A 25,049-nucleotide genomic window follows, 5' to 3' on the forward strand; every position below is an offset into this window, starting at 1 on the left:
TATACTGGACAGAGGATGTTGAATATTGAGCTGCCAGGCAGGAACAAAAGAGAAAGACCTCAGAAGAGGTTTGTGGATGTAGTGAAGGACAACTTGCAGAAGTTTGGCGTGACAGGTGAGATGGAAAAGGTGAGATTTAGCAGATGATCTACTGTGGTGGCCCCAAAAGGGAGTATCTGAAAGAAAGAAAGAAAGAATGAAAGAAAGAAAGAAAGAAAGAAAGAAAGAAAGAAAGAAAGAAAGAAAGAAAGAAAGAAAGAAAGAAAGGAAAAAGAAGGAGTACAGCAGCACTTTTCATGTAATAAATCTATAATAGGACACAAGGGTTCACACATTAGTCTCCTTTGTGTTCTTATTCCTCCCTGTGCCACCCCATTAATAAAAAAAACTACAACAAAAAACCTAGAAACGCCCGTGATATAAAGTAATATTTTTTCTAACGTCTTCCATGGATTAGAATATGATCTTTTAAAAATTACAGTAATCGTAGCATTTATACCACGTATGTAAATATTACAGTTATTGTAACCTGCTGGAAGAGTACAATCTGTTTGAATAATGTCGACATTATTAAAAACTAAAAAGTAAATGTTAGGTTTTTAGGTTATTTGTTTAATGTTCTTAGCGTCCACATTTTATTACTAACATAGATTTTATCCACACTTTTCTACTTTTACAGCACAATTTAACCTACAGCACCTGTATCCTTATGTTCTACTGAAAATATTCGTACAAATGTGAAGTACCTCTCAACAACAATGGGTCAATGCAATAAAACAGAAAATATAAATATTAATTCCGATCTTTGATTTGCTATTGATTTTTCATTGAATAAATAGTCAGACGGAATATATTTGGGTTCGTAGGGTTTATATTGTGAATTCTTGAGTACATTTTGTGAATGACAGAGCTCTGGCTGCTGTGTGCTCGTCTGGTTATGATGAATGCAGATGGACTCGATTTCCCGCAAAATCGTGGAAAGCGAGAGCGCGTTGTCTGACGTTACTGAAGCGAGTAGCCAATCAAAGTTCTGCATTGGCACCGCTCATCTCCTATTGGCTGACAACTGACCAGTGCTCTGTTGTTCAGTACAAATTGAAGGGATACCGCATTGAGAACAAGTTATAGATAGAATATCAATAATCGGGTCCAATATACCCAGAACTACTGGTAGTATTTCGGACGGATGAATGCAGAACAGCTTCGAGTGTCCGGAGGTTTGTTTTGAAGTAAACTATGCTAGCATTGCTAGCTAACTAGCCAGCGTCTTGTCGCCTCCTCTTCACAGGTTTCTGCTGTTGAGTCTGCCAGGCTTGTGCTAGAGGCAGCGAGGCCAGCAAATTAATGCCATCAGCCAGGGTACGTTACTTTTTTTTATATACCCCATATTTGCCACTTTACAAATTTTGGAAGCTTTGTTAACGGCGGTTTGATTAACCGAATAAATAGTGCGGTAAAAGGCAGGCTAGCGTGTTAGCGCTGTGCTTCTAGCCGTTAGCTCGCGTGCTAATGCTAGTGTTTTGCTAAGCTAACTTGTTGTGTTTCCCGCACCTATGCCTTAATCTTTTTTCTTCTAACGTGTGGTGTTGTCTCACTCCGCAGAACTCAGGTCATATTATGAGCGGGGCCAGTTGCAAAGCTAACGGCGCCGTCTACCCTGCCTCATCAGCAATGATGAACTCTGTAAAAAAGCCCAAGATGGAGCAGATTCAGGCCGACCATGAGCTGTTCCTACAGGCCTTTGAAAGTGAGACTTCACTACTTGTTACATTATAGTACAAGTTTACGGTTTGGGTTCACGAGAGACTTTCCTGTGCTTTGCGTGATTGTTCCGCTACTCTGATCATTTTTACTGTGATTTATTGTGGGGTTTTTTTTAGTTGCCTTTTTGACTGTCTGGCATTTGGTTCAATTCCAAATGGAGTCCTAAATATTGTTTTTAACTTAACGTAATGACTACTGTAGTAAGGTAACAATTATCAGACTGAAATCAGGCTAAAACACACGCCCAATACTTTTTTCTCTTTTTTTGGGGGGGGGGGGGGGGGTCATGTCAAATTAGTCACCACATACCAGAAGAAGTGTTGGCATGTGAGAAATGCACTACATAGATGGGTTTTTCAGATCAAGTCTGTATGAGAGGGGTGTGATACTGTCTAAAACAAGACTTGTTGTATTTCTAGAACCAACTCAGATATACAGATTTCTACGCACAAGGAATTTGATTGCAGTAAGTGAATACTCTACACATTTATATCTTAATTTAACTGCTTTAAACTGCTGATGGAAAATGACTGATATCCGCCCACCCTCTTTTTTTTCTTAGCCCATATTTTTGCACAGGACACTCACCTTCATGTCTCACAGAAATGGTCGAACAAATGCCAGAAGGTATGGAGTCTGGAGAAACAGGAATCCTTCTTTTTTTTTTTTTTTTGTCATAACGATGCACTGTCATAGTTGGTTAAAGATGATTTGTTCCTGACGATGTTTGTGAACAAACGTTCTCTGACTTCTTTCCAGGAAAACATTCAAAGTGGATGATATGTTGCAGACAGTGGTGAAGATGAAGGGGGAGCAGGATTCTCCAAGGTAACACAGCTTTACAAGTGTTGCATCTGTTTTCTGTATTTTGTATTGAACAAAGCTAATAACAGTTGTAGCACTTGATATGACCTAGTTTCACCTGTGCATTTTTTTATTTTTTATTTTAGCTTGTCCTCACATCTACAGTTAACATTCACTGGGTTCTTCCATAAGGATGGTAAGCACATGTTAATCTTCACCAAGTACCTGTGTTTTGTGTATTTCCCTATGAAAGAAATGACTCAAATGCTTAGGTGTGTCAGAAATTTCTACAATATTCAGCTGTTTGAAATTTGGTTTTGCTTTGACACATGTTAAACAACCACATTGATAGAAATGACAAAAGTAGTCACACTTTTTTTTTTTTTTGTGCCAACATACTGCTATGCAGTCTTACAGTTGCATGTAGGATAACATTAATTGATGTTAAGAGATATGTCTGTGAAGGTTCTCAGTCCAAGGTCAACCATTTGACCCTAGAACTGAAGAAGCTTCTCGGATGAGAGGTGAAACGTCTTCAAGCAACTTAAAGAAGTCCAGACGCTTTTCTTTCCAAGCTCCTTAGATGTTAAGAGATGCTTCTTATGTATATAAGAAAGAAGAAGAATATACAGTTGTTTGTGATTGACACAAACTCTTCTTGTTTCCCTCTAGAAAAGCCATCTCAGAATTCAGAAAATGAACAAAATTCTGTGTCCTTAGAGGTGCTACTTGTCAAAGTCTGCCATAAAAAACGCAAGGTAAAGTAAAACACTGGGTCTGTCACTTTTGGCAACATGTCAATGCATCTGCCGTTGCTCACTCGTGGTTGTTTTTGTATTTCAGGATGTCAGCTGCCCGATAAAGCAAGTGCCTACAGGTAAAAAGCAGGTGCCTTTGAATCCCGACAGTAACCAAACCAAGCCCGGCTCCTACCCTTCCTTACTGGTTCCCAGCAATGAATTTGAGCCCAGCAACAGCCACATGGTGAAGTCCTACTCGCTTCTGTTCAGGGTATCACACACAGGGAGAAGGGATGCCAGTGGTCTAGTGAATGGAGAGGCCAATGAAAACATTGGTAGGAATCCCACAGTAAAACCTTTTCATGCTCTGTTTTTGACTGTGCACCATTTAGATGAATAATTTAACAGTGCAGTTTGTTGGGAGAGTAGCATAAGGGATTGAATATTCTTTCTGTGAGCATCTCATCTGAAAATGATACCAGCTGTAACTGAAATAGTTGCTGGCTAGATATTACATTCTTGGTCTCTGTTGTTTGTTTGTTTGTTTGTTTATTTATTTATTTATTTATTTATTTATTTATTTTTAAACATGAAGATGTAACAGATACTCCTAATAGAAAGAAGCGAAGTTCATCCCATAGGGATGAAGGACAGACCACAGAGACCTATGTTGCACAGATGACCGTCTTTGATAAGAATAGGTAAGGATTTGTACTTTCTTTCCTTTTAAGTTCTAAATATGTCCCTCTTCCAGTCGCTTTTGCCTGTACTCCTCAAAACATGCACTGCTTTGTCCACAGGAGACTGCAGCTGCTGGATGGGGAGTATGAGGTGTCAATGCAAGGGATGGACGACAGCCCTGTGAGCAAGAAGCGAGCCACATGGGAAACCATTCTTGATGGGAAGGTAGGCTGGCTGGATTCGGTCTCTGAAAGGAAGGTGTAATTGTGTTTGTCATATTGAACTTGAATGCTAATTTCCTTCTTGTCCACCTCACTGCTTCACTGACCATGACTGTCCCACAGAGACTGCCACCATTTGAGACATTTTCTCAGGGACCCACATTGCAGTTCACGCTGCGTTGGACAGGTGATGGCAGTGGAAAGTCCACTGCTCCTGTGGCTAAACCCCTCTCTACGCGCAACTCGGATAGCTCCAGCCCTATGGAGACCAGAACCAGCAACCACCGAACTGCCCTCATGAGTAAGTACAAAAACAATTCACGGTAGCTTGAACTTAGAAATTTAGAGCAATGAAATGACGTGGAAAAATTCTATCAGTGTGATGCTATCGGTTTTTTCAAAATCCCTGGATTACATTTTATCTTATATTACATTCAAGAGGAGGACCAGAAAATGTCCACAGATGACAAGAGAAGGCCAGATCTTCTAATTAATTAAAAGCACTGCAAAAGGGTTCAGACAAAACACCAAATAAAGAGATTTCCTGAACAGATTCTCTGACAAACCCGAGTGGGTCATGCTTTTGGATTATTCGCCCACTATGATGTTGGTGTGGGATGATCTATTTGTAACTGAATCTGGCAAAAGGCGCTGTGTAAATAGCTGTTGAGTCCCTTTCAGACATGCTTTTCATCCCATAAATGTGCAGGCACCTCTGCACGTCACCATCATGTTGGAACAATCCCGTCAATCCTTCTGTAAAAGGCACAATGTTGCTACTTAATTATTTATTTATTTTTTGGGGGAGTATTTTATATGTATCAGTATTTGGCATAATGCTTCCAAATGAGCAAAAAGCAGTTATGAGTCACTGCCTGACGTCTCATCATTAGTAACTGTGTGTGGACTGACATGTGTGCATACACACAGTTATGAGTTGGTCCTATTAATTATCTCTAAAAGCTCGGGTTGTTTTGATATGGTGAGTGCTAGCCATCTGTTTGGATGTAACATTATTTACATTGACTCCAGTGCTAACTGATATACTTTACTTACTAATGTTACCATTTTGCAGTGGTGCTCCTCAGCCAAAGTGTCCCCTAGCATTAGTCAGAGCCCCTAATGGCTCAATTTATTTAATGCTAAGATAGTGTAACCATGTCATAAATGATCTGTTTGCATTTAGGTTGGTTTTGGAACAGGGGACCAGAGGTCTCTGCTGTGAAGCTGGATTTTGGCTTATCTCAGCAACTTGAGGGTTAACCTTGGGTTTTCAGTACTACAAAGGTGGATTACTTCTTACGGGAGTAGCTCGCCATGGTAACTTATGCTGCGTATATAACCTGCTCCAGGACAGGTTATGTTCCAGATTAGAGGAACAGGTATGAAATCGCTGACTATTGAGCAATAATTATTTTATTTTTTTCTGGAACATGGCAACACCTTTCTTGGAAGATCTCTCGGACTTCTGCGCACAGAGTAGGAGTGTCTAAAGTCTTTGTTTTGCGAATGAATGTCAGTATTCAATATGGGTTCTTATATGCAACTAAATATAACTAACGATATAGTTAAAGGAACGCTTGACCTGCCTAGTGAGGGGGTGGGTTAGTATCTCTCTCATCTCTTTCACCTTAAGCACTTGTGATTGTTTCTCTGTGGCTTAACCTTTCATCTGCACATCAAGTTTTAAATCCTGTCACTTATGCTCTCCATTTCAGAAATGTAAGCACTCATCCTCCTTTATTTGCTCATTAGGTGTGCTTCTACTCTTGTGGTGGAAAGGAAACTCTTTTTGTGCTCTGTGTTGTAACAAAGGTGAAATTCTTCAGTGACCGTGTGTTTTTAATGTCATCAGGTCATTACATAAACATGTAGGTGAAGCTACAACAATGCTGCGTATTCCATGTCTGAAATGGGCTTTATCAACAGGTGTATTTGCACTTAGATTGTGTATCTTTTGTTACTGGGCGGGGAGGGGGGGAAATGCAATTTCTCCTTCTCAAAGAAGCCCTTCAGTGTGTTTACAAAAAAAGTCCACATAATTTGTTATTTGGTGACTCTCCAAGAATTAACTTCTCCATCTGTTCCTGTCAGCAGTGAAAGAGTCAGTCAGCACAGACATTCAGACGAAGAAAGAGCAGGTCCCATGTGAGCCGCGACAGAAGCTACGTATATTTTATCAGGTACACCACACAACAGTAAGGAATACATTTGAGCCTGGCACACTTATTATAAGAACCATTTGTTTAGGTTGATAAAAATGTGCAGTGTCTTTGTGGTATTTTTTTTTTTTTTTTTTTTTTTTTTTTGGAGCCGTTTTAGAATTACTGTCATGTTTTGATCCCCCCCCCCCTCCCCCTCCCCCCTTTTTTTGTAATCATTAGTGGTGCAACGGATCAAAAAATCTCACGGTTCGGATTACAGATCAACCGTGATCCGTTGCACCACTAGTAATCATTCACCTTTTTAAAACTTAATGTAGCGGCAATACTAAGTGCAATAATCCTTTCTGTCATCGTTGTATTTTTACTCAGGTGTATATAGTATTTGTATTCTATTTTTATCTTATTGTATATTTATTTTATTTTATTCTACTGTATATAGTATTTTATTTTATTCTATTCTGTACAGTTGTGTACTGTATTTATTCTTATTGTATTCTAATTTTTGCCTCATAACTTTTGCACTGTCCACTTCCTGCTGTGACAAAACAAATTTCCCACGTGTGGGACTAATAAAGGTTATCTTATCTTATCTTATTTTTAGCTTTTGGGTGCTTGCCCTTAGTGTGTCATAAGTGACAGTAACTCTGATTTTTATGACCCTGCTTTACATCTGCTGTAGGTTCACCATCTCTGGTTTATCTTGTAGTAAATCAATGGTTTGTTCTTCCTCAGTTTCTGTACAACAATAATACGCGGCAGCAGACGGAGGCGAGAGATGATCTTCACTGTCCCTGGTGTACCCTGAACTGCAGCAAACTCTACAGTCTGCTCAAACACCTCAAACTCTCCCACTCCCGCTTTATCTTCAACTATGTGGTAAGAAATAAGTGTGTGTGTGGCTGGGCAAGTCATGAGTCTTCACAAGACATCATGGGATCTCACACAGTCTTAAAGTTCAAAGATGCTGTGTGTGTGTGTGGGGGGGGGGGGGGGGGTGTAATCTGCAAGCTGTATCTTAAAACACTTGTATAAACTATACACTTGTGTTATGTGTTTTCAGTCTTGTCAGTTAAAGAGTGCAAGGAGACTGGGATTATTCTAATTGTCGTTATTCCTGATTTTTCCTCAAATATTTAATCTGTTATCTAATCACATCATTTGCTCCATATTAAATATTAACCATTGAATGATTGTTTTACCAGTTGAATGGTTGATATAGTTCTTATTTGTTTCTTAATCTGCAGCCTCACCCTAAAGGAGCAAGGATAGACGTTTCCATCAACGAGTGCTATGACGGCTCATACGTTGGCAACCCTCAGGACATCCACAGCCAGCCAGGTTTTGCTTTTAGCCGCAACGGCCCAGTCAAGAGGACCGCTGTGACTCACGTACTGGTTTCCAGGTAGACACACGACCTTCAGTCAGAGTTAACAGAACTGACTCATTTTCCTCTTTGTTTGTCTGTTAATGAAGGGGTAATGAGCTGAATTAACGTTAATGACGTGATCATGCACACTAACCATGGTTTAAACAGACTTGGAGCAAAAGTCTGAGGAACTTGGCAGGAAGGCAACTCTAAACGGATTAGCTCTGATATGTTCTTATACTAATGTATCTGGTAGAAATGAGTTTGGTTGATAATAGTCTGGAAAGCCGAGATGTAATTGTCTGATGAAAGCATACACCGACAATAGCGTGAAGAGTTTTTACTTGATTCCTTTGAGGGGAGTATCTTCATATTTATCATAAACCTTTACTTTAAAAGTCACAAACCTTAACACGTAAAACTTCATACGCAAATTATGGCAAAAAATCCGGACAAGTGTATAAAAACCCCCTATAAATTTATATCCTAGTTTTAACAACTGAGCAAATGTTTATTTTGGTGAGGATGCAAGGTTACGTACATTTTATTAAAGGTTACCTCAATTCCACCTCAAACTGGGGATGCTTTGAAAATATTATTTCATATGTACGACAGTAAAATTATATATTTCTGAAATGTCAGCCTACACAGTGTTAAATACAAAATGAATTTTCTTCTTCTCTTGCTAGGCCCAAAAGGACCAAACCAAGTCTTTCAGAGTTCCTGGAGTCTGAGGACGGAGAGTTGGAGCAGCAGAGGACCTATGTCAGTGGACATAACCGCCTTTATTTCCACAGTGATAGCTGCATGCCCCTGCGGCCTCAGGAAATGGATGTAGACAGCGAGGATGAAAGGGATCCAGAGTGGCTCAGGGAGAAAACTGCCACGGTGAGAAACCAGTGCTCATAAAGTCATTTTTACCCAGTAAAAGGCTGATTGTCATCAACTTCAGTAAAGGAGAAATGATTCACCAATGAAATAAATCCAAAGAAAAGTTGTGATTGTGTCCTTGAATTTCCCAGACCCCCACAATTGGGATGAGAGGGAAACATTAAAAAAAAAAAAAAAAACCTGAGAAATGGCAAAACAAAGATTTCAGAGTTACCATAGCAACAGAGTGAGAAATCATTTGGGTCGGGCCGGTCACCCATAAATAACTTGGAGGTGCTCAGGGCAGAAAAACTGCTGCCAACACTGAACACCTCTTCAGCTTGTTCTTCAACTGATACACAACATGTGTCACTTCATTATTGATCTCACCGAACCCTGTAGAACAAAGTCTGTTAGTTACACTTCTGACAGGAGTGACAGAAAACCTGTGAGATTAGCCCCTGATGAGTTTTCATTACTGCTTATTCACAATTGTCACAAATCTAGAGGATCATCATTTAGCCTGGAGAAATAGTTTGCTGCTTTATAAGAAAGCCCTCCGCAAAGCCAGAACATCTTACTATTCATCACTGATTGAAGAAAATAAGAACAACCCTAGGTTTCTCTTCAGCTCTGTAGCCAGGCTGACAAAAAGTCAGAGCTCTTTTGAGCCAACCATCCCTTTAACGTTAACTAGTAATGACTTCATGAACTTCTTCACAAATAAAATTTTTATCATTAGAGAAAAAAATTACCAATAATCATCCCACAGATGTAATATTATCTACAGTTACTCTTAGTACCATTGATATTAAGTTAGACTCTTTTTCTCCAATTGATCTTTCTGAGTTAACTTCAATAATTACTTCCTCAAACCATCAACGTGTCTTTTAGACCCCATTCCTACAAAACTGCTCAAAGAAGTCCTGCCATTAATTAATTTTTCGATCTTAAATATGATCAACCTATCTCTAATAATCGGCTATGTACCACAGGCCTTCAAGCTGGCTGTAGTTAAACCTTTACTCAAAAAGCCATCTCTAGACCCAGCAGTCTTAGCTAATTATAGGCCAATCTCCAACCTTCCTTTCATATCAAAAATCCTTGAAAGAGTAGTTGTCAAACAGCTAACAGATCATCTGCAGAGGAATGGTTTATTTGAAGAGTTTCAGTCAGGTTTCAGAGCTTATCACAGCACAGAAACAGCTTTAGTGAAGGTTACAAATGATCTTCTTATGGCCTCTGACAGTGGACTCATCTCTGTGCTTGTCCTGCTAGACCTCAGTGCAGCGTTCGATACTGTTGACCATAATATCCTATTAGAGCGATTAGAACATGCTGTAGGTATTACAAGTACTGCGCTGCAGTGGTTTGTATCATATCTATCTAATAGACTCCAATTCGTGCATGTAAATGGAGAGTCCTCTTCACACACTGAGGTTAATTATGGAGTTCCACAGGGTTCAGTGCTAGGACCAATTCTGTTTACATTATACATGCTTCCCTTAGGCAGCATCATTAGAAGACATAGCATACATTTTCACTGCTATGCAGATGACACCCAGCTCTATCTGTCCATGAAGCCAGATAACACACACCAATTAGTTAAACTGCAGGAATGTCTTAAAGACAAAGACCTGGATGGCCGCTAACTTTCTGCTTCTTAATTCAGATAAAACTGAGGTTATTGTACTCGGCCCTGAAAATCTTAGAAATATGGTATCTAATCAGATTCTTACTCTGGATGGCATTACCTTGGCCTCCAGTAACGCGGTGAGGAACCTTGGAGTCATTTTTGACCAGGACATGTCCTTCAACGCACATATTAAACAAATATGTAAGACTGCTTTCTTCCATTTGCGCAACATCTCTAAAATTAGAAATATCCTGTCTCAGAGTGACGCTGAAAAACTAGTTCATGCATTTATTACTTCCAGGCTGGACTACTGTAATTCATTATTATCAGGATGTCCAAAAAACTCACTGAAAAGCCTTCAGCTAATCCAAAATGCTGCAGCAAGAGTCCTGACAGGGACTAGAAAGAGAGAGCACATTTCTCCTGTTTTGGCTTCCCTTCATTGGCTTCCTGTTAAATCCAGAATTGAATTCAAAATCCTGCTCCTCACATACAAGGTCTTAAATAATCAGGCCCCATCTTATCTTAATGACCTTGTAGTACCATATCACCCTATTAGAGCGCTCCGCTCTCGCTCTGCAGGCCTACTTGTTGTTCCTAGAGTATTTAAAAGTAGAATGGGAGGGAGAGCCTTCAGTTTTCAGGCCCCTCTTCTGTGGAACCAGCTTCCAGTTTGGATTCGGGAGACAGACACTATCTCTACTTTTAAGATTAGGCTTAAAACTTTCCTTTTTTCTAAAGCATATAGTTAGGGCTGGACCAGGTGACCCTGAATCCTCCCTTTGTTATGCTGCAATAGATGTAGGCTGCCGGGGGATTCCCATGATGCATTGAGTTTTTCCTTTCCAGTCACCTTTCTCACTCACTATGTATTAATAGACCTCTCTGCATTGAATCATATCTGTTATTAACCTCTGTCTCTCTTCCACAGCATGTCTTTTATCCTGTCTTCCTTCTCTCACCCCAACCGGTTGCAGCAGATGGCCGCCCCTCCCTGAGCCTGGTTCTGCCGGAGGTTTCTTCCTGTTAAAAGGGAGTTTTTCCTTCCCACTGTCGCCAAAGTGCTTGCTCATAGGGGGTCATATGATTGTTGGGTTTTTCTCTGTATCTATGAAGCGCCTTGAGGCGACTTTTGTTGTGATTTGGCGCTATATAAATAAAATTGAATTGAATTGAAATTGTAATGATGTAAAACTCGACACACATTACACTGTTTTACTGTTACATTTGGCTTATATGGCAAGTTGTTCATATTGGAGTGTATCTTAATTGAGTATCATTTATTTATTTTCTTTAATTACTATAGCAACTGGATGAGTTCACGGACGTTAATGAAGGAGAGAAGGAGGTGATGAAGCTGTGGAACCTGCACGTCATGAAGCATGGGTATGCTGAATATATCAGTTTGAAGCAGAGATTTTGCAGGATGCTTATAACGGTGTAGCTAGTTTATATTCAACTGTGTCAGGGTTTTGTTTTTGTTTTTTTTTGTTGTTTTTTTTTTTCTCAACTGGGTGAGGGGAAAACATATTGGACTTTATTTATTTACTTTATTTTATTTCTTAACTTTTTGCTCTGGGAAACTTTTTGCAAATAATAAATGGGATTAAACAGGATGTCGTCACAGACAATTCCAAACAAATCAGAAAAAAAAATCCTCAAGAATATGCTCAATTTAATAAACCACCCAGCAGTTATATTGTAGTTTTTACATATTTTGGTCACAGTGTGGAGCCTCTAAAACCTGCATTCTTTCAGTAGCCAGCAGGTGGCGACACATTTAGTTGTAAAAGAGTCAGATCATAGATGTCTGTGAGAAACATGTCTCCATTATGAGTGTGTCAAAAAGCCTTGAATTTGATTGTCAGTTTCCAGTCTGTTTTTTGTTTTTAAGGCACATAAGGTTCTTTGTACATTATGTTAAAAGTGGTCCCAGAGTAAAATCGGTAATGCAGGGTATCCTCTAGGGCAGGGCAGCCTTTGGTTGACATGTAGCTACCACACACACTCATGAAATCTGGTTCCAAAACATCAGTGCTGGAGCTGCTGAGCTCAAAGCTTCTAATGGTAGTCCGCAAATTAATGAGTGACTTCAAAGTAGCTGATGGTGTTTTTACAGCCTCTGACTGTAGAAATGCTAGACTCGTATAATTTGATTATTCCCCCCTTCAGCTTCATTGCAGACAACCAGATGAATCAGGCCATCATGCTTTTCGTGGAGGACCGCGGCGCTCACATCATCCGGCGCAACCTCTGCCGCAACTTCCTCTTGCACCTAGTCAGCATGCACGACTTCAACCTGGTAAGCACATCCACCATCGATCGTGCGATGGCCCGACTGCGGCAGATACAAGAAGAGCTGCCGGAAGTTGAGCTGGACCAGCAGGATCAGAATCCAGCAGGAGCCTGTAATGGAAATGCCATCACCCCAAGTGGGGGACAGCAGGGCAAGAGGACAAAAAGCGCTCTAACAGACTGATGTAAAGCTGGCTGGAGGGAACTATGATTGTTGTATTTTTCTGTATTTTTCTTCCCCCCTCCCCTGCTCCCTTAAATGGACTTTACCGACATTTTGGTGCTTAGATAGGTGGGAGAACTGAGCAGCAGATGAACTGACTGGACACAGATCAGTATACAAGGTAAACAAGTTTTCGGAACTTGAACTGAACCAAATATGAACAATATAAAAGTGAATTGCCCACTTCTACACAAACCAGGAATTTGTGGACTGAATGATGCAAGTTGAACCTACTTAATATGCATTTTGTAGGAGCCATTGAATTATCCTTGTGTCACTGAGAGTAAACGAATGGAGTGTCTTTTACTGTGGCACGACTGCCTTCGGTATGATAGACAGCTACAGTTAAAACTGTACTGGTAACATTGTCACTGTTTATTTGTACACGTACACAATAACCTTGATTAAAAATGTATCCTTTTTAGATGGTTATTTTAGCACTTGGTGTTTGTATTTAGAAGGCTTACCTTGAAATTGTCATTTGGAAAGGGGGAAAAAAATGTGATCATGCTGCGTCAGCACTTGAATGCAGCTTTTTCATGATCATCTGTGGAGGGCTGGATTCGCTGCTATGGATGACATTTCAAATGAAGGGCGATACAGTAAAAGGATTGTGGGGTTTCCTGACAAGGTTGTCAGTGTTGTACTGTAAGCATGGATCCTGGACTACAGAATAAAGTAAGATTTCAGTCCAGGCTAAAAAAACAAAACAAAACCGAAATTACATTTCATCATGTTTGACATTGATGATAGTGCAAGGAAAGCCAAGGAAGTCAAGTTTTCTGAGTATTTTGTTTGTGGACAACCAGCAGCACATCACACCGTGTGCCGTGCAAAGCATCAGAGAAATCAATGTCGGCTGTTTTCTGTTGTAGGCACCTGCAGTTTGTTTGTTTTTTCCTTCCCCCTACTTCAAGCTCTGAGAACATTGGAGACACATTAATTGAATTTTATATTTTTAAACGTGGGTTACGAGTAGCTGACAGAAATGTGTATAGTGTAATCACATCAAATGTTTAGCTGTGCCCCGTTTCGCATCTAGTAAAGAACAGGTTGCAGTTGTCATTTCAAAGCAATATGGTGTTGTTTGGAGGATTTTTCAGGTCCAACTAAGTTGTTCTTTTAGTTTCAGTTGATGCCAAAGGGGAATGTTTTCATCATTCTCTTAGTTCTGTAAAAAAAACAAATTTAAAGTATGTATAATTTTTTTTTCATAACACTTCTTTTGAGGGGAAAAAAAGAAGCAGTAGTTGTGTTTAGTAGTGTGCACATAAATTGGTGAACATCACCATTCAGTTTCATCAGAATTCCCTTGTGGACAACCAGATTAACAGTATATTTCTCCCTCTGCCCTCCGTTATCCGTGGAGGCTTTCTGTGTCCATGTGGAAAACAAAAACGTTGTTGTCAAAACACCCTGTGGAAAATTGTGGCATATACACTCTGGATAAGGGGATTTTTATATTTAAAGAAATAAAACATTTGTCCTTATCCATTCCTGTACTGTTTTTAGATGTACTGGCTGCAGGACTGACTGACTACCCTTCCACAATTCACAAGAATCACTACTGCTGCTCGAATATTGTACGGATTTTAGTGAAACCTGTGCACAGTGAACACATCTAATAGGCCTTCAATCAAATTGTAGTCAAGATCACTTTAGTTTGTGCATTACAGCCAATTAATGACAAAACTGCAACTTTCTGTACATTTCTCCCACTGAAAATGCTACGTCTAAATGAACAGAATCAACTTTTGGGGACCTAGAGATGGTTGTTAGTCCCAGAAGACCAACAGTTTGGCACTAACAACCATGCCACGTTCAAGTAAATCACTTTTTTTCACCATTCTGGTGCTCAGTTTGAAACTCACCAGGTCCTCTTAATCACCTCTATAAGTCTATAGTTACTGAGTTGCTGTCATGTGATTGCCTCATTTCAGATATTTTAATAAACAGCTGAACAGGTGTACTTAACAAAGTGGCAAGTGAGTCTATAGAAGTAGATACACAAGACTGAGACTGGATGGTTTCATATAAATACATGTCTATGCTACAAAAATGCACTACAGGTGACAAAAGCTGTAAAATCTAACACTGCACTTTATTCTATTTGAGTAAAAACATCTGTAACTAGCTGGTCTGAGACTTTAGAGAAAGGTTTGTGTGGTTTTGGGAACTTTTGTAACTAGTGCGGCAAATCTGTATCAGTGCGGGATATCTGTGTACGCACGATCTCTGACTGCAGAGAAACACTGCGCACTTTTAAAGCGTCACTTCAGCTCTGCGGATGAATGTAGCACTGACTGTACTCGTGTATTTCCATGTCCTATATTCCTCATACCATTTTCTTCTTACATACAGCCCTAACTAGCTAGCTTCGTTTGAAAGAAACAAAAAAACCCGATATTTCTGTGTTACGCGAACGTCGCACAAATGACGTCATACGTAAAACCCAAGCGCCAAATTCAAAATGGCAATAGCCAGCCTGCAGCCTGCAAACTAAAGCCTTTTTTAAAAATTAGTTTGCCGTGTTTTACGATGCGAAATAAACTCAGAAAGGTCAAAACAGTCAGAGACTCAAACTTCCGGTGCAAAGACGTGACGCAAACTGCCGGGGTTATAGTTTTATCAGAGTCGAGCTGCTCTAAAGAGGAAATCTCGCTGGATGCAAAAGATAAAAACGGCTCAAATTCAGCTACATGGCTTTCGGGAACACACCCCCAACCAGTCCTGGAGATAAGAGATTCTTTGTGCGCAAAAGGAGCTAAAATTGCTCCGATTTTCTTACGAGCGATACAGCAAAGAAAGCGGAGCAGCGACGGGGAGCTGGACCAGCCTCTGGATAGCACGCAGCAATCCGTGCTCCCTCTTCAAGGTGATAACGTGCAACCAGTAAAACGTCCACCTGCAGTTTCTCACGTGACAATAAAGGACGGGTGTCAGGGACAGCTGTCACCCTCAGTTCTGCACAGCTGCCTGGAAAAAATCCAAACTTCTAATCCAGCATTTCCAGTCCAAGCTGTGCTCAACACTTTGAGGAAGAAGGCAGGAGAAGGGCTGCAGGAGCATGCGCTCACAGGTTAGACTGAACAACTGTCTGTACATTTGCTCCTCAGTGAGGATATAATTGTTCCCCTTTCTTTCCTCCTCATATCCGCATTATCCCTTAAAAGAAAAGAGAAAACGGGTAGATGAACTCTTGCAGAGGGTACCGAAGCGTCTGAGGTCTGCAGAGAGTGCTGCAGATGTGGGTCACTCGTCACATCAGGATGTCCTGGGAAGCAGTAGTGTTCACCCTGCAGAGAAACAGCCCAGGTGCAGTAAGCTGAGTCGCACTCGCAGACTGAAGCAACAGAGGGCGAGCCAACCAAGTCTTGATGAGCCGAACATAATGAAAAGCTGTGATCCTCTTCAAAGAAGTAATGCTTGTCTCATTCAGAACAGTTTGACATGTGCTTTTATTCCCTTTAAATTGCAGGAAATGTACTTTTTTTTCTCTTCTTTCTTCTGTCTAGATTTATTTTTTGAGGATACGCTGTGGACAGATAAGTACAGTCCCCAGCATTCGAGTGAGGTCATTGGTAATCCTGCATCTGTGAATAAATTGTACAGGTGAATTTAAGATATTTACACAAGTCTAATTGATTAATTAGTCTTTTGAAGTCAGCATCAGGAGTGTAAACTTTTTATGGATGTTTTCTTCTTGGAGTTCAGTTGGTTAAGGAAATGGAAACTAAGAGCCGCCCGTGACAAGGAGAGACAAATGGAGGAAAAGAAGCAACGGGAAAACAGTAATGGTATGAACTGGTTCTTCACTGTGAAGCTTTGCTCAGTCAGACATGTTATTCTTTTTTATTCCATGCGTGTGACTTTTGGAAAAGTAACAAGTATCCTTTTGAGCAGAGTCATGGGATTGTGGAGACTTCCAGGGTGAAGCTGGATCAGACGATGGCAGAGAGGACCCACTGGGTAACACCCTGCTGATTACAGGACCGTCGGGTGTGGGCAAGACTGCTTCGGTGTACGCCTGTGCTCAGGAGCTGGGCTTCAAGGTGGGATTTGCAAAAAGGTCCGGTGTTTTTTAAGCGATGCTGTCAAAGGCTTGTGAGAAATCAGTTCCACCAAACATGGATTCATGTTAGGATGAATCTTAATGCCAGTTCACCATCCCAAACATGTCCAATAAAACCTTTTTCCCATTTAAGTAAAGCAAAGAATCCCCGTAGATAACCTGTTTAGTTCATTGTAATATTAATAACGATGATCCTTAACATGAGTTTGATTTCACTAACTTTACATAAAAACAAACGACCCCTATGAAACTAAGCTGTGGTTAAACAGCTAATTTAAAATGGCAACAGACAGCTGTAATATGAAATGTACAGAAGTTCAAATTTAAAATTGAATCCTTCTCACAATATATTACTTTTCTACTGGTTGAAATTTTTGTGGCTCATCCCAGAAGGTACCTATAAAAAATCAACACCTGATATGCTCGGAGTCTCCAATTTTAAAACTGGTAAAATGTGACATTTTTTACTTTGATCAGGTCTCCACTGGAGGTGGTAATAACCAGACACCCCACAAAATGATATTATCACAACACTTCACTCACAGTGACAATTTTTTGTCAAATTATGTCCTCAGAGTTAAACTGTGTCATTCTCTGTTTTATCCAGTAAGATAAATTTCTCACACTCTCACTAAAACCTGCCATAAATTTTTTTCTCCACCGCTAGTCTTATTGCTTTGGTTTCTTCTCAACCAAGGTGTTTGAGGTGAACTGTTCCTCACAGCGCAATGGGCGCAATGTTCTGTCCCAGCTAAAGGAGGTTACCCAGTCACACCTAGTGGAGACGTCGGGGAAAGACCAGCTGAAACCGGCTTACTTCAACACCAACACCTGCACTTCTAAATCTGAGATTTTACTAGGTGATGATCATTTGTTTTCATTGTAACACGAGTAATCAGAGCCCTCAGTTCTTTTACTGAAAAACAACAGAGGCACAATTTTACCGTACAGGTAATTATATTTTCTGTTAACAGGAAAAAGGGTGCTTCCTAAAAATGTCACTTCCACCTCAAAAAGAAGAACATCACAGAATTTGAGAGGCTCTCGTCGCAGCGCAAAAGCAAAATCAGCCACAGTCACTCTGACTCGCTATTTTAGGATGAAGGCCAAAGCAGATCACTTACAGTCTGGTTTCCTGTCACCATCTGAAAGGCCAGAGAACAGGAAACTGGGCAACTCATCGTCAGGCTCTGATGTAGCAGAGAAAAAGACAGCCACTTCACTTATTCTCTTTGAAGAGGTAAACCATTTCTGAGCACGACACCGTTTGGCATATAAAGCCACACGTTAACCGTGTTTGCTTCAGATTCACTGTTATCGCTTGCTCTTGCAGGTTGACGTTATATTTGACGATGACGTCGGTTTCCTTGCAGCCATTAAGGCTTTTATGAGTGCCACTAAAAGACCAGTCATTTTGACTACGAACGGTAAAGACGCACACGCAGAGTTTGAATTTCACTTTTAAAGATGAGCTGTTGGTTCTAAACTAGTGTCTTCCTCAGATCCCTTATTCAAGGATCGATTCGACGGCAGCTTGGATGAAATAATTTTCAAAACTCCATCAGCAGTAAGTCAAAGTTACCTCGACCGCCTCACACAGCTTCAATGACAACTGCATGCATGTGTTTGACAGTAGCGCCGCACTCTTCTTGCATGTTTGTGCTATAGAAGAAGAAAAATGTTATTAGAACTTCATTAATAGAAAAATAACTCAGTCTGTCATTAACTCCATCTTTTCAAAGGTGAATATGTGCAGTTACCTGCAGCTGGTGTGTCTGGCTGAGGGAGTGCAGCTGGATTTAGGTGACGTCAGCAGCCTACTCAGACTCACCTGTGGTGATGTCAGACGCTGCCTGCTGCAGCTGCAGGTCTGGGTGCAGAGTGGTGGAAGGTCTAAGAAACCCATCTGTGTGCAGTGTAAGTTTCTCCAACATAAAGCATAAATAACATTTAAAACAAATTTTATGTTATTCTCTGTAAATCTTATTGTTTTAGACTCAGATGCTGCTGAAGGAGAACATTTAGACTCATTGCCTCCGTACAAAACGGGCTGCTCTGCTAACATGCTGGGTCTTTGTGGTGTAACTCCAGAACATTTGCTGAACCTTCTAAAGGCAAGTATTTGTTTCTCTGCATAAATCTTCATGATCATTTCTCCAAATGAAATTAACGTTTCCGATCTATCGTGTTTTGATTCTCAGTCCTCGTCTAAAAAGCACATGGACGAGCTCTTGATGCTTCTCGCTGAGAGCTGGAGACGAGGCGTGCCGCTTCTCTATTTGAACCTGGAGCTTCTCCTGTCTGTAGCAGCTCAGCATACTACGGTTCGATGCTTGGAAACAGTAGCTTATTCCAGGCTGCAGTGCGAGCAATCTGATGTTGGGCTTCACATCGAGCAGCACAATAGAAGCATTTATCAAAGGGCTTCACTGACCAACAGCAAATCTGTAAGCCATACGTCAAAGCTTAGCAGAAGGAAGTATAACAACACATCATCTGACAGTTTGGGCCTTGAAAAAACATTCTCATTCAGTGGGACTCCTTCAAAAGCTCTGCACTCAGGCAGTACGGCTCAACAAATTGCAGCTAAAGAGGAGAGTGAGTGTTTAGACGCCCTGACTGACTTCTTTGACATCATGTCCTACCTCGATGCCACCCTGCCGCCCACAGGGACACGTGTTTCCGACTCCTGCGCACCCGAGTCATTTGTGTGGACAGGAGCGGCGCTAGAGGCTGGTTTGTTGGATGAGATGAGGGAGGAAGAGGACAGCAGCTACAGTCAGGAGAGGCTGTTGGACATTCAGGCTGCTGCTGAAGGTTTGGGGTGTCACAGGTGCTTGTGCAGAGCGTCTGAAGCATGGACTGAAGTGCAAAAAATCAGACAGGTGCTGGAGGACAAAAGGTGGGGGAGGCTGATGGAGAGACTTGCATTGACCTCTTCTAAAAGACACAGTCTCAGCTTTAGTTTTCAGCCTCTCTGTGAGCCAAGGTGAGTCTGCTCTCCACCTCATCTTCTGAATGCCATTTCAAGTTGTTTACCATCTTTCCATTTCAGTTGTCCAGTCATACACTTAGTTATCGTTGCTTAAGTTTCAAGGATGTTGACTTCTTTTAAATGCTTTATAATGTAAGTATAAGGGAAAGCGCCATTACATGACACTCATTTGATAAATTCTTGTCCAAATCCATTTAAAAAGCAAGACACTGACCAATGAAAGGTTAACAATTTCAGTTAAATAACTCAAAGCATCTTTAGTGGAAAAGTACATAGAACTTCATTCTACCTGCGATGTCGCTCCAGGATGAGGGGGGGCTCATGAATGCACGTGGATGCTTCACTAAACATTTCTAATATTGTGCACATTATAAAGCAGAACACCAATTTCTTTGTTCCCGTGCCTCCAGTTTGTCCCAAAGAAGATTCAGACTGAACAGGACGGTTCTCAGCAGTAAACCCTTCGTTTTGCTGGGGAACAGACGGGCTGTGTGTGTCGACTACATGCCGGTCCTCCGCTCCATCTGCCGCTTACATAAAGCACAGCAACAGAAACAAGAGCCACTGAGGTGAGTCAGACACAAGGTTTAAGAGTCCGAAAGTAGGGGACAATCATAAATGACAGGAAATGGAGATGGATTTTATGTTACTAGTGAGGTTGTAATATCACAATAAGTTCATGTGAGAGAGAATGGCAGATAACCTCCCTGAACACCTCAGTGTAGATCAGTGAAGATGTGGTTTGACAACATTTAGAACAGTTTCTTAGTTTGTCCAGGAGTATATCTGCAGAGACCACCCTCACTAACTTCTGATGCACACCCAGTCATTTAGTTTTATAAGCAGAAACCACTCGTTTCAGAAAACCGCTTAAAGATTTACTCATAGTAGGCTTTCAAGGGGACAAGAGTTAAATAACACCGCTTCTTCACACTAGGGCTAACACACAGAGACAGACAACCTTTCATTCTCACTTTCACATGGCCAATTTAGTATCTCCAGTTAACCTAACTAGCCCGTGTCTGGACCATGGGAGGAAGCAGAGGTACCTGTAGAGAAACCGCACAGGAAGTCATTTTGTAAAACAACTTGTTCCCTTGCTGCTATGATTCTGTCATGAATCATAAGCCTGACATAATAAGAAATATAGATTGATAAATAACACTACACCCCAGAAGGGAGTGGAGGAATGTACATTTAGTTTAAGAGTGAATAATCCCTTTAAAATATATCTAACATTTTGTGCATTTATCTAATACTTTACATACTAATTTCTCCCACAATAGGTGTATGAACTACCTCAACAACATTCACCTGGGCCTCTCAAAGTCAACTATGCAGCTCCTGGCAGAAGGTTTCACGTGACTCCTAAAAGACTATTGAACCGTACATCATCTCTACCTCAGTTTACTCCTGTCAGTATTTATTTTAGTCAGATACTGTGAAATGAAATTAACATGGTTTATTTGAGGAATCGTGTTTTTTATTTATATGCAAGTGCAACCATTAAGTAAATAAAAAGTTTGCCTTTTTTTTTGTAAATTATACTGAGCATTTTAAGTACTCAGGTACTCACATGGGTTTTTGACACAAACTTTTATGCTTTTCATCCTTTGTGTTTTATCCACAAACAGGTTTTTCACAAAATGCTAGGACGACAGCTGTCACTGCCCCTGTCAGGGTTAGTAGCAGAAATAAACACAGGAGCAGCCCTTATACTCAAACAGTACCCAGAAAACAGCATTTGAGTGTTTTAAGTCACAATAAAAATATTTAATTCTTGAAAGTTATCATTAATCTCCAAAAAGTTCAAAGGAAAAAAAAGTTCAAAAGAACTCAGAATGCCATTTCTGAGGTTTGTTGGTTGTGTGGTGACGAGACGAGTCCAGCTAGTGGCTCTCAGGAGCAGTCGCTGAGCAGCTCATAAAAGGCTATAGCCTGAAGGAGAGCGTCACAGAGTTCCTCCCCTCCTCTTCTGCTGCCCATCTGGAAGGAATTCCTGTACTTCACCAGCAGATCCTGGGGAAAGTTTATTCTGGGAAGCTTCTGCGTCACCGACTCTGTCATGAGCTGTCGAACTGCCTGCGCCCCGCTTGTTCGAGACTCACCCACCATCAGTCCAAAGTGGCGCCCTACAGCAGTCCTCATCATGTTGAGAACCCTGTAAAGGAAAGGAGAGAATTTCTAGGTCAAGTTTCTGCATGCACGCTCGCTTGTGCAGGATTACAGATGTGACCAGCACAAGTTCAAACCAAATACTTTTGATATCTTTTTTTAACTTCACCTGGGAGGAATGTTGGATTCTGGCAGGGAATTTTTGGGCTCCAGCAGAGCAAAAAGCATGGCCTCCACAGCCCTCATGTGTGCCATGATGGGGAACAGAGCTGTGTTTTGGACTGAAATGGAAGATTTCTCTATTATGTAGAAATCTGCTGATGGCAGGAGGGCCACAACTGAAGACACCTGTTGGCATCACAGAATTAATGAATTATGTTACAGAAACAAAGTTCCAAAACACAGTGACTGTTAGTCTACATTAACGTTCTCATTTAGCTAGACTTTACTAGAAATAATATGCTCTACAAAAGTACTTACATCATGCAAATAAGCAGAAGCCATGTAAGTTCCCCTCAGGAAATTCGGACAGTCCACCTGTTGCCAGTCCAGTACACTCATTCCACGGTCCACGTGTGCCCAGGCAATTTTATTAGTCCCACATATGAGTGACACTATGGAACTGGCATCCTGCATCGGCAAATACAGAATCATGATTAGAGAGCATTATCCTGCTCTTTCTTTTCATAGTTAATATTTTCTTTTAACAGCTCAAGGTTATGAAGTAGACAGTAAACCCTATCACAGCAAAGTCCATCACCAGCTATCCAACATCCTGTGATATTTGATTTGATTACAATATCATGTATGCTTTTCCAAGCATAAAAGTTGGCCCCAAAGATTTAAACTTCTGCCAAAGGAAAATCAATGGGGCTGCGATTACATTTGTTTACGTGGGGTTTAATTTACTGAAGCATGAAAACATTTATCAACACTTATTACAAAAAAAAAAAAAAAAAAAAAAAAAACAGGGAGAAAGACTTCTAAGCAGGGTGGCAGATTGTTAGTCTTGAACAGTACACGTGTACCAACCTATGTGCATATCATGTGCAAAAAGCCTACTTTGAGTCAGGAAGAACCCACTTATGTGGTTCATAATTCTCATAGATCATGTAATTACATAACAGAACATCTGTGTCATCCAAAATATGGGCACTGTTGACAGAGGATGGCTTATCAACAAATAAAACGAGATTAAGTGCAAACAATTAAGAAAAAAAATCCTAGAATTGCCCGTGATCATACAGACCAATGTAGATATTTCAAACACGGATGTGTCAAATGTTGATCGTCTATCAAGAAGTGATTTCTGTTATTTGTCAAATGATTGAATTGAATTTTACTTATATACCACCAAATCACAATCATATGACCCCCCCCCCCCCCCAAAAAAAAAAAAAACAACAACAAAAAAACAAAAACAAACAAACCACACACCGGAAATCACCTGTTAACACGAAAAGCTCACCTCTAACCAAGACTTGTCGACCTCTGGCCTGATGAACTTGGCCAGCTGTATCCTCACTTTCCTCTCCTTCTTAACCGTCGGGTTGAGAATGGAGTTGAAGACAATGACAGCACTTTTGTGCTTTAGCAGTGGAACATTCACCACACTTTCCAGAGTTTTAAAGGGTCCGTTTTTAGTCCTGTACTCCACAATGTTGAGGGACTTGCGACCTCGCAGCAGCTTTATCCCGGCCAGCTCTCCTGGCGTGGCGGTGTTGAGGAGCTGGAGGATAGCGTCTCGCTGCTCTGGGGTGTAGCAGGTGTCCAGCGTTCTGCTCGCGTCATCCTTGCAGGATTCATTACTGGAGGACAGATTAGCGTTAAGGGTCTCAAAGCTCGCCACGGGAACCCGGCTTCTCCAGCAGCATGTGCATTGAAGGTACCGCAGCTCAGGGAAGGAGCCGTACTGAGGGCGGCAAAACAAACCGGACTGTCCCGCATACTGACCTGGAAACACAACGGGGCAACATGTGTTGTCTAACGTTTAAGGTGTTAACTTTTACAATATGAGTGTGGAGCTCAGCCAAAGTTACTTAAGGTATACCTGTTCATGAACATTTAAGACCATAAAAGAAGATGCAACTTCTAAAGGCTTGCAATGAAACGACATTTTACAACTGGCGATACTAGCTAACGACATATGTGCATTAAAAATTCTTACTTCTTTTGACCAGCGACGACAAAACTCGCCTGGCGACCCACATTATCGTTACTTGAAGTTAAAATGAATATTTGACGGTTTTGCTCGCCGGCATAATGCAGGTGGAACAACTTCGCCCTCTGATTGTTTGGTGTCCAACGGTTTTAACTGGTCGGTGTGGCACAACAACAACACTTTAAATGGTTCCGGAATGCTGCTTAATCCCTCCCAGGCCTCGATGTATCGGACGTCGTAGAGATAAAGGCAAAAATAAAGAATTAGATAATTAAACAAAATAAGTAAATAATAATACCATAAATAATAATATTAACTGATAAATAACAGAATGCTTATTCGTCCACTCCCGAGCTGGGTTTATTTTTTATTTTTAATGTTTAATACATAATGATAAACTATCTTTTTTCGACTGCTGCATTTAGGGGTGAAGGTCTCCAAACCACACATTATAGCAGGTCTTGCTACTATCTTGTAAACCTCCCCTTTCATTCTTGCTGGTATCCTTCTGTTGCAAATCGCCACTGACACACATCTCCACCCACTTCACCCTGCCTCCACTCTTTTCTTTACTCCTCTTGTGCATTGTCCAGTGCTTTAGATGGTTTACCTCAGTTACTTAAACTAATTTTCCGTCAATACCTTTACTATTTGCAGCTTCATTGTTACACTTCTGTCCGTGTCATTCACAAGTATCCAACAACTCATGTTTTGAATATGTCATTCGAACATTCCATTGTTCCAACAGATTGGAAAATTGCTGCAGTTACACCAATTTTCAAAGCAGGTGTGAAGACTGACATGGCTAATTATTGCCCCATAAGCATACTCCCGGTCGTATCTAAAATAGCTGAGAAGTGGGTGGTTAAACTCCTCACTGCTCATCTAGAAAACACCCAACCCTCATTACATCCATTGCAGTTTGGCTTTCGGGCACATCA

The 25,049-nt window shown here is 40.8% G+C and overlaps 3 protein-coding genes across 5 annotated transcripts; 2 read left to right on the plus strand and 1 right to left on the minus strand.

The window, feature by feature from the left end:
* The first annotated feature begins 1,020 nt into the window (after window positions 1-1,020).
* Window positions 1,021-14,255, plus strand: suz12b (SUZ12 polycomb repressive complex 2 subunit b). Of its 3 annotated transcripts, none has more exons than XM_085459644.1 (17): window positions 1,025-1,359; window positions 1,603-1,747; window positions 2,184-2,230; window positions 2,327-2,391; window positions 2,524-2,592; window positions 2,715-2,764; window positions 3,241-3,326; window positions 3,412-3,643; window positions 3,904-4,009; window positions 4,109-4,214; window positions 4,334-4,511; window positions 6,308-6,393; window positions 7,108-7,251; window positions 7,620-7,777; window positions 8,431-8,629; window positions 11,554-11,633; window positions 12,420-14,255. In XM_085459644.1, the coding sequence occupies exons 1-17, from the start codon at window positions 1,345-1,347 to the stop codon at window positions 12,724-12,726; spliced, it is 2,073 nt and encodes a 690-aa protein (XP_085315770.1). In that variant the 5' UTR covers window positions 1,025-1,344; the 3' UTR covers window positions 12,727-14,255. The 3 variants fall into 3 exon arrangements, with proteins under 3 accessions (XP_085315771.1, XP_085315770.1, XP_085315769.1); XM_085459643.1 differs by having other exon boundaries at window positions 1,026-1,359; window positions 6,305-6,393; XM_085459645.1 differs by lacking the exon at window positions 12,420-14,255 and having other exon boundaries at window positions 1,021-1,359; window positions 6,305-6,393; window positions 11,179-11,621.
* A 991-nt stretch (window positions 14,256-15,246) lies between these two features.
* atad5b (ATPase family AAA domain containing 5b) lies at window positions 15,247-21,522 on the plus strand. The gene is made up of 15 exons (XM_085459642.1): window positions 15,247-15,844; window positions 15,939-16,184; window positions 16,281-16,377; window positions 16,480-16,562; window positions 16,669-16,817; window positions 17,535-17,697; window positions 17,812-18,077; window positions 18,171-18,264; window positions 18,340-18,404; window positions 18,580-18,754; window positions 18,833-18,951; window positions 19,039-19,826; window positions 20,243-20,401; window positions 21,119-21,247; window positions 21,467-21,522. Exons 1-14 carry the CDS (start codon window positions 15,304-15,306, stop codon window positions 21,195-21,197), a joined length of 3,024 nt encoding a protein of 1,007 aa, XP_085315768.1. The 5' UTR covers window positions 15,247-15,303; the 3' UTR covers window positions 21,198-21,247; window positions 21,467-21,522.
* tefm (transcription elongation factor, mitochondrial) lies at window positions 21,428-24,313 on the minus strand. The gene is made up of 5 exons (XM_085459646.1): window positions 24,115-24,313; window positions 23,416-23,900; window positions 22,428-22,577; window positions 22,117-22,295; window positions 21,428-21,993 (listed from the first exon to the last, which is right to left on the minus strand). Exons 1-5 carry the CDS (start codon window positions 24,155-24,157, stop codon window positions 21,732-21,734), a joined length of 1,119 nt encoding a protein of 372 aa, XP_085315772.1. The 5' UTR covers window positions 24,158-24,313; the 3' UTR covers window positions 21,428-21,731.
* Between the last annotated feature and the right edge of the window lie 736 nt (window positions 24,314-25,049).

Source organism: Copadichromis virginalis, linkage group LG6 (genome assembly GCF_057382275.1).
Source record: "Copadichromis virginalis isolate Kocher_CV1m ecotype Utaka linkage group LG6, C_Virginalis_male_GT1.1, whole genome shotgun sequence".
NCBI lineage: Eukaryota > Metazoa > Chordata > Actinopteri > Cichliformes > Cichlidae > Copadichromis > Copadichromis virginalis.